The sequence below is a fragment of the Phaseolus vulgaris genome, chromosome 5 (assembly GCF_051622355.1).
Source record: "Phaseolus vulgaris cultivar YP4 chromosome 5, ASM5162235v1, whole genome shotgun sequence".
NCBI classification, from domain to species: domain Eukaryota; kingdom Viridiplantae; phylum Streptophyta; class Magnoliopsida; order Fabales; family Fabaceae; genus Phaseolus; species Phaseolus vulgaris.
In genome coordinates, this window is record NC_143502.1 from 33921390 (window position 1) to 33931102 (window position 9713).

Sequence of the window (9713 nt, forward strand, 5' to 3'; positions counted from 1 at the left end):
TTTAGAAAATTCTAATATACTTCAACCATTTTCACTTAATAGTTTTAACACTCTTTGTGATATTCTGATATTGATTCTTTACAATTTTTCGCACTTAATGCTCTTGACATTGACTATCAAAATAGTAAGACAGAATTTCTTATTTTCGATAAATCAAGTAACACTTATTATAATCGGTGGGTATTAGCATTTGTGTAAATCAAGAAATACTGATTGCAGTGAAATAAGTAACAACATAATACCAATTTTTTCGGAAATTATGTCCAATACTGCAGTGCTCTTATTTTTTTCTTACACACATCAGAGGCTAAAGGCATTGCCCTTAATTTCTGTACATATAAATTTATATTTTAAATTTACTTAGGATTTGGTGGTAAGCCATTGTCTAGGGTAAGATCTAGAAGCACCCATGTATGAGTAGTTCCAATTTCAGAATCCCATAACATTAGGGTCCATTTCTTCATCACAGATAGATCTGTTTACGAACCATTTCAGCTTCTCACTCACTTTGCTAGCTCCAGATTGGAACATTGATTGCCCAACCTGCATAAAGTATATAATAAGCAAAGAGAGGAAAATGGTTATAAATTCCTTGCTTTTGTGTAAAACGAGTTTTTTTTCTAACAATTATAAGACATATATACTAACCTCCCCGAGCACAACATGAATCACCGAATCTCCAACAACTGAATAACTGGTATTGATTACGTCAACATTCTCTTCATGCAATATTCTGATAATTTCACAGAAAACGAAATGGTCATCAATCCCACATGTTAGAATGACTCGAAGCACAGAACCCGTTTCATGAATCTCCATTTTTGGCGGCTTTAGGTTTCCTCGTGCTTCAAAATCACTAGAGAAACCACTTCGAGTTCTCTTCCTTTCCATTATTAACCTTTCTTTCTTCTCCTTCGCCATCCTAACTTTTGCCTCTAGGCTTTTTATGTACTCCGTTGCCTCGTCTATTTGATCAGGCAGCGCCACCACTTGCTGAGTTAATTAAACAAAAGACTACACCATATCAGTATACGAATTCATCACTGTAATTTCATCACATAATATAAAAAAAATTCAGGTTTTATGGATGCATGATTGAACAAAAAAAAGTATACATGATTTCCTCGCATGCATGAGGTGTATAAGTAGAGAGAGAAAGAGAGAGAGAGAGAGAGAGAAAACAGACCTTGGGATTATAACTAGGGAGAAGAGAGTTGAGTTCAGAATAAAGATTCTTCATATGGTTTCGCCTGTTTTTCTCTACAATCTTTCTGTCGACTCTGGTTGAAGAAGGTTGATTTTCCCGTTGCTGATCCATGCGGCAAGAGAATAACCTTCAAATTTTATATTTAGAATTCAGGATTCTGAGAAGATGTTTAGTCAGTTATGCATTTATACTAAAAGATATTACATTTATCATACGATTTAGCGACATTGGCTCATCACACTCACACTAACGGTGAATCACTAGGATGTTAGAGCAATAAGACCGAAACAGAAACCTCGTCCCTTTATAGACATTATATTTTTGGTAGCCGTGACGTGAGGCTCGTGTTGCGGCTGTGTTAAAAAGATCAAATTCACACCTAAAGTCAGTGTTGTGCATCTCATTTGATCAGACTATTACTGCAGTAGGTCCTCCCTCGTACATTTCTTCTGGCTAGACAGCACGCCTACGTTCTGCTGCAATGATAATCCATGTCTGCCCTTTTCATTGTTTTCAAGAATATTACGCCATTGAAAAGTACATAACATGAATAAAATTTTATATTCACTATAAATATTTTAAAACTATAACATAAAATTATATGAAATTTTACTTTATAAGTTTGATTTTATTTTTTATTGGATCATGTGTGTGCTATTGTTATTGTTTTAAGTATATTTTGTCATTAAAATTAGACATAATTCCATAAATATATGATAAATTCATGGTAAACTCTTTATTATGGATTTATATGTTAAGTTTTTATAAATTGATTATGATTCATGATCACAAATATCTTTTGCTACAATTTTTTTTTTAAATTATCAATTAATTGTAATTTACAAATTTGTATTGATATATAAATTAATATTATATGAATTATTATTTACATATTTATGTTGATAAGGTCAGCATTACAAGCAAATTATTATCCACAAATTTATCTCTACGTAAATTCAACATATATATTATTATTCACGAATTTATATCAGTCAGAAAATTCAGCAATACATATCCACTAATTAATAAAAATAATACCATTAATAGTAATAATAATAATAATAATAATAATAATATTAATAAGAAAAACAATATAGTACTAATAATAATATTATTAATATTATTAAGTATTAATATTAATAATTTTTATTAAAAATATTAATATTATTATTATTATTAACAATTATTAATATCATTACAATTATTAATTATTAATAATATTATCAACAAATATAAATACGTAGAATGATGCATATCTGCAGGTACTATTTATGGATACATATCTCTAGGTACTATATTTATGGATACATATCCAGATGTATTATCTAAATATTTATAAAGTAACACCTACGAATCTGTATTCAAGAATAACATTATTAATATCATTATTATTATTAATTTTTATTAATATTACTTATGGGTATTTTTCATTTTCTATGGGTTTTTTTTAGATAATTTTTTTTTAATGTTTACCAAGCTGTTTGAGAAAATAGTGAAAAGAAAAGAAAAACTATGTAAACTAAATGATAAAGAAAAGTAAGAAAAAAAAGATAATAGTTGATGGAGTGTGAGAAGGAATTGTTTTTTCATGTTTTATGTATAGATGTAGATGTTTTGTAAATGATTTGGAGTACCTATACTAGTTTTATTTAATATATTCTTTATTGTTAGATTAAAAAAACTTGACTATAAATCATCAAAATACCATTGTTGAAAACATTGTAATAATTTATTTATTTATTTCTAAGCATTCTCGTGACTTAGGATTTATTTGAGTGTTCACTAGTTCTAAACCTTATTACTAAGGATACAAACCTAATATTTAGAGAGCAAAAATCTTAATTACTCTTAACCTCTCAGTAATTATAGAATAACTTTCATTTGATTACCAACTATGGATAGTCTTAATATTTCATCTTTCCCTTTGATAGTCTTAATATTTAAATTCAAAAATGTTGCTCAAGATTTTGATCTTTATAGAAACTTATATATATTTGAGAATTTTTTAATATCGAGGGACATTCTTTCGATTATAAAAAATAAAAATAAAACTTCTACTAACAAGTGTATAAAGGTGGGTAATGAATATTAGATTTCTTCTATTAGAAGTCACCTTAATATGAATTTTTGACAAACCTTAATATGAATTTTAGACAAACGTGTCTGGTTGTTTTTTTATTAACAATAATGAATAAATAAATATGGATCATTTAAGGGGTGAATCAACCCTTATACAACTTACTAAAAATAGTCAGTCAACAAAATACTAATTAAACTACTCTAAAGTCAACCACACTTCTCTAAAACAAGAATCCCAAAATCATAAACCAGCAAGGTAAAACCAAAGTTAAAACGAGTTTAGACAAACCAAATGTTCAAAACACCAACCAATCTGAATAAAAAAAACAAACAGATAAAATTTTAGAGAAAATCCAAGGTCAAACCTTCAATTAAGCCAAAATATAGTTAACATATAAAAAGATATACAACAAACATGTTATTTCAAATTTTTTGGTTGAAAATAATCATAATTTTTTATATAAATTTTTCATGACTATTTGGTATTGAATATTCTAGAATAAAAGAACTCAACAAGTGATATCAGAGTCTATCATAACAAAATCAAATAGACTTATCATATCACCTGCTATCAAATCGTTATTGAACTACTTATAAATATCTAGTTTATTATGGGCAACATGTGGATTGTGTTGGTTAGCGAGATATGGAAGCACAAGAATAACTGCTTATTTAAATGTGGAGTGCTTTTCATACTGAAGTTTTCTCTCTGGCTTTATTAAGAGTGATGGTAGTCCGTTGGTTAAATTGGTTAAGCTAGCTGTGATAACTTTTTCTATTTGGATGATATGACGTAGGAGGAATTATGCTCGTTTTTAGGATAAGGTTGAGGTTTATAGGGCTATTTTCGTTATTAAAGATGTAACTTGTCTAGTGGGTAATTCGTCTAAAGCTTCAATGAAGAATGATATGTTTGATTTCAATGTGCTTAAGTTTTTTGGTATTAACACTCGTACTGGTAAAGTTCTACGTCCTCTTCCTATTAGATGAGAGTTTCCTTCACCAGGCTGTGTTAAAATTAACACTGATGGGGCTGCTAGGGGTTATCCTGGTCTTGCCGCTTGCGAAAGTATTTTTCGTGATTGGAGCTTTCTCTGCGTTTCTTGACGTTCAGACTGCTTTGGTTGCTGAATTTTATGGAGTTATATATGCTTTGGAGGAAGCTCAAAAGTTGGGTCTTACTAATGTCTAGCTAGAATGTGACTCTGTCTTGGTTTGTGCTGTGTTTACTGCTAGGACAAATGTTCATTGGATGCTTCGTAATCAATGGAATACTTGTCTTAATTATTGTGGAAAAATCAGGTTTAGGGTTACTCATATTTTTCGTGAAGGGAATGTGTGTGCTGATAAGTTGGCTAATTTAGGATTTATTCACAGAAAATCCTTTCATTGTTATAATAGACTTCCATCTACTTTGTTCTTAAAATTCTTTATTAATAGATATAGTCTACCTATGTATCGTTTTTGTTAACATATGGGTTTTGGTCTAGTCCCCCCATATTTTTGTATTTTCTTTCTTTTTCTTTTTTTTAATAATACTTTTTTCATGTGATGACAAATGATTATTGTTACTTGAGGTGTCAGCCTACCTGAGATGTCAAGTAGCATAGTGATGTCTAACATGAAAGCTTTTTTATAAAAAAAATAATAAAAAAAAAAGTTTTGTCTCTGACACAGGTTAAAGTTTGGTCCTGGATCTCATCAAAGATACCGTCAGCTAATCTCTCATTCTATTATTAGTGTCTAGAACCCTTGGTATGTATGCATTCAATTTAATATTTTTATAAGGGTTGATCCTTGTTATTCTTTTTTATTATTGGTAGAGATGGGATAGACAGTAGGAAGTCTTTTTGGTTGATATGTAGATGGAAAAGTACTCTCTGAACATCATTATGTTGTATATGGGTTCATTTAATTTCATTGCTATTTGTTGGAAAATTGTTTTTACAAATATCTATTCCTACATTCGATATGTCCTTGGTATAAGAGTGTGTACTGAAGGTCATATATGACTAAATATTAATCAAATTACAATATATTTGGAAAGTGTTACATGTTTGATGCAGAATTTGCAATTCAATGCCCGAAGATTGGATGGTGGCAGCATGTGTTCTGGTTTCAATGACTTGGATGACATGAGTGGAGGCGTGATGAAGTGGAGGAAGACCTCAACATGGGAGTTGAAAGATTTTGATGCAGGACAAAAAAAAACTTTGCAAAAGATAATTTGTGCTGTACTTTAAAGCTGGACAAAAGATCTTTGATTGTTTAATCTGTTTGTTTGATGTGTCACATTTTTAAGATTTTCTGTGGACAATGTATGGTAGGCAGATGTTGGTCATTTGTGTTTTCTTGGATGGGTTATTTCCCTTTTTTTTAAGGGTCTTTGCAAGGGTTTTATGGACTTTTTATAGGTTTTGTTGCTTTATAAAAGTTGGAGTATTTCTAAAATATTATACTTTTATTTTTTCTACTTTTATTTTTTTTTTTGATAAAAAAATAGACCTCCTTATTTTACAAGTGAATTCAAAGATATTGAGTTAAATCTAAAATATACTTTCTAAAACAACCTTAATCCTATACTTAAAGTTAACATCCTATGTCCAAAAAGGTAAATAATTTTTTTTAAAGTATGATTTTAAAAATAAATATGTTTTTTATACATTAAAATTAATTTATATATAAATTCAAAAATTGTATAAACAATATTTTATAAATTAGTTAATACACGAAATAGTTTTAACTTAGAAAAAAAATTATTTAATTTTTTTTTAATTTAATTTAATTTTCTCGAAGTGTTTTTATTAAAAAGGGTTGTCAAAAAAATATTCTTATTTTCTCACTGCACTGGAAAAACCTTATAGTAAGAAGAAAAAAAACCCATCTTAGTTACGGACACGTTGTATCATCAATTTCATGACATTTACTTTTTAAGTATGTAAGTAATGGTTGATGATAGTTCTATCTTTTTATAAAAATATTAGTTGGGAGGTGTTAATATTTTAAAGAATATTTTGAATTTACCAAAACATTCAAGATAATTTTTTTGTCAATAAAAATTATCATATAAATTAAGAAACATAAAGAATGGTACAACCTTATAAAATAATACATAAAACGTGTGAGGAATGGACTAGAAGAAAAAAAATTAAATAAATTTCATTTTGGAAAAAAATAATTACTATATTAAATAAATTAAAATTATTTTAAAAATTTAAAATATTATTAATATTTAAAGTAATTTTTATTATTAATAAATAATTTTTATTTATTAATAAATAATGTAAAGAGTAGTGTAGGATCTAATTTTAGTATTTTTTCTATTATGATTGATGTTTCTTTTTACTTTTAGTTGCAGACTAATTTTGAATGGCTATAATTTAGGAATTACATCATATTTTATAAATATACAAGTTGTTTAATTAGGACATTTTCTTAAAAATAAGCTTTTAAGAGCTTAATATCATTAGAAAGAAAATGGATTTGGAAAACATGTTAGAAAATATGGAATATAGATTTAAAATGCAGTCAATAGTTATGAAGGAGGGTTGGTCGTGATTTCATATCTAAAAGTGAGTCTTTGAAGTATAGGTACAGAGAATTGGCACGATTTTTTTTGTTTGAGTTTGAATCTCTGAATTAGTATTTTAAACGTTGAAACAACCGTCAACAATGTATCTTCGTAGAAAGTTCTCTTTTAACAAAAAATAGTGATAAACATTCTCGGAGAATATTTTATTTTAGTAGGTTTTCGGTCAAATCAAAGAATAGTAGCTGAATTCAAGTTATAGTAGCCATGGTTAAGTACGTTGTCCTTTTTATTCTCAATGAAGACCACCACGAAGAAGCTGCTTAATTGCGGAAGGGCGATATTTCTGGGATCAGTGTATCGTATAGGCTTGGTGTAATGATAGAAAATGTAGGACAACTAGCACACTGCCGTGCACAGCACGGAATTTCTTAAAAAAATCTAAATATTACATAACGATATTCACAAAAACTTGCAATGAATAGCAAAAAGAAAATATAAGAAAAAAAATTAAGTGACAAAATATGTTAGAGCCAATAAATAATAGCAAATGAATTAGACAAGTGTCTTGTTTTAGCAGTCATAACTTGAATGTTAAGCATTATTAAATTATAATATCAATACATTTCAATGAGCATAATGCATGATTTAAATGTAAAATTAATAAAATATATGAAAGGTAGAAGATTAACTTTCTACCTGACATACTTGTAGTGTTATCACTTAGGAAAAAAAATTAGTAAGCAAAAGTATTATTTTGTCCAAAAACAAACATGTCAATAGAAGATTTTGATAAGATATTATATTTATTACAACTATGCACGGCAGAAACACACTATGATCACAAAAAATTATATTATCGTGCAAATTCAAATAAGAAAGAGTTAGGAAAAAACAAATTAGAAAATTGGCTGGTCATGTTCACATGGCCAAACACCTGATATAAATTATAGAAAGAAATAGAGATTTGTACTTGTGATTTTTGAAGTGTTATTTTCATGTAATGAGCCAAAAAAAATGGTGAGTTGAAAAATAGGAATGAGAAAGATAAAACAGAATAATAAAAGTTTGTTGGGATTTGTTATGTTGGCAATGATTAACAAGAAAACAAGTCAAAAGGTTGTTGGTTCAATTGGAAAAATAGGGATTGAGTTTTATCTTTCCCACTCTTTTATATTTTGATTAGCATGACAATATTGTGTTCTTTTATTGATATTGATGTCGGTATAAAAATGATTTATATCGATTCTTCACATATAAAATTATTAAGATGCTTCCTAAATATCGATTCCTCACATATTTATAAAACACAACTTATCCTTCAGATCAGACGTTAATAGCAATTAACATTTTAAATATATTCATAGCATCCAAATATGTTAAGTATTATCATTTAGGTCAGAACCTTAGAAGTACTTTCCGGTCAAATTTAAGATTCTAGGTCATGGTAAACCAAACATTGCAAACAAAATAATAATACCAATCATCAATCAAGAACAAACTATTATGTTTAGATATCACCTCAATACATAAGAGTTTGAACAGATTACGCTCAATCTCAAAGGGTAGAATTAGCCACACATGATGACTGTTACAAGCAGGGATAACATGAAAAGAAGATGCATGATGTTTCTCCTTGACAATTTCCTCCTCTAATGTTTCTCACACCTCCTATTCTCCCAATTGGGTTACATGCCACTCAATGGTGTTTTCCTCTCAATCTTGCACACCTAAAGTTGTGCCTCTAGCCCCCTATTTAACCTAAATGACTTGGGTTAAGTGGATTCTCGCTCAAGCGAGATAAAGCTCACTTGAGCGAGTAAAACGTTGAAACATCCAATGCTGTTGGAGCAATCTCGCTCAAGCGAGAATGAGCTCACTTGAGCGAGATGCTCTGACGATGAGGTGGGCTTGTGTGAGCTTAGTACATGTTAGGGCCTTCCAGCTTTCCCTTTTTAGCTTATATTATTATCCTTTTGCCCAATCATCTCCATTCTCCCCTAGAATTATGAAATTAACACAAAATTTGAGAATAAATCGTTCTTATTCAAATAAAAATAAAAAAATATGTGAAAAAGGTATAAATTCATAAATTATGGGTTATTTTATACTTATTTTAACAATTAATACTCATAAGTGCCTATATTTTAATATGAAATATTACTAAAATTTGGCACTTATCAATGACCTTACCTTTTTTTCTAGGATTAGAGGTTGCATAGAGCAATACACACGTTCACCTCCCTTAAAGAAAATATACAATGGATCTCTTACATGAAACATGGATGCTTGAGTGGGCCCATGTTCCTACACAATGGTCCATTTTTCACCTCTTTCCTGTGATCAAGGCATATCGCTTACTGATGCAGAATCCGCCTCCTATCGGAGACTCATTAGGAGACTCATTTATCTTACAAACAAAAGACCAGGCATTGCTTTCAGTGTAAATAAACTCAGTCAATTCGTCTCGACACTTGCATCCACTCATCACCAAGCTACCTTTCGTATTCTCATATATCTCAAGAATGCCCCTTGTCATGGAATATATTTGTCAACTAGAAGCATCCATCAACTAAAAGCCTACAGTGACTCAGATTGGGCCTCTTGCCCTGAGACTAGAAATTTTGTCACTGGTTTCTCCATATATCTTGGAAACTCAGTTATCTCATGCAAATCCAAGAAACAACGGACCGTCTCTAGAAGTTCTTTCGAGGCTGAGTATAAAGTAATGACTTTCACCGCTTATGAAATTCAGTGGCTCACTTATTTACTATAAGAACTTCAAATTCACTTCAGACAACCAACCATCCTTTGTTGTGATAATCAGTCAGTTGTACAGATTGCACCTAACCAAGTCTTCCATGAACGCACGAAATATGTTGAAATTGAATGCCCTCT

The 9713-nt window shown here is 29.5% G+C and overlaps 1 protein-coding gene across 1 annotated transcript; it reads right to left on the minus strand.

Moving 5' to 3' along the window:
- Nucleotides 1-356: 356 nt before the first annotated feature.
- On the minus strand, nt 357-1464 carry LOC137834489 (transcription factor bHLH162). Its single transcript, XM_068642524.2, is given in 4 exon segments — nt 357-444; nt 446-543; nt 649-993; nt 1187-1464. Coding segments are annotated over 4 exon segments (663 nt in total). The 5' UTR covers nt 1319-1464.
- Between the last annotated feature and the right edge of the window lie 8249 nt (nt 1465-9713).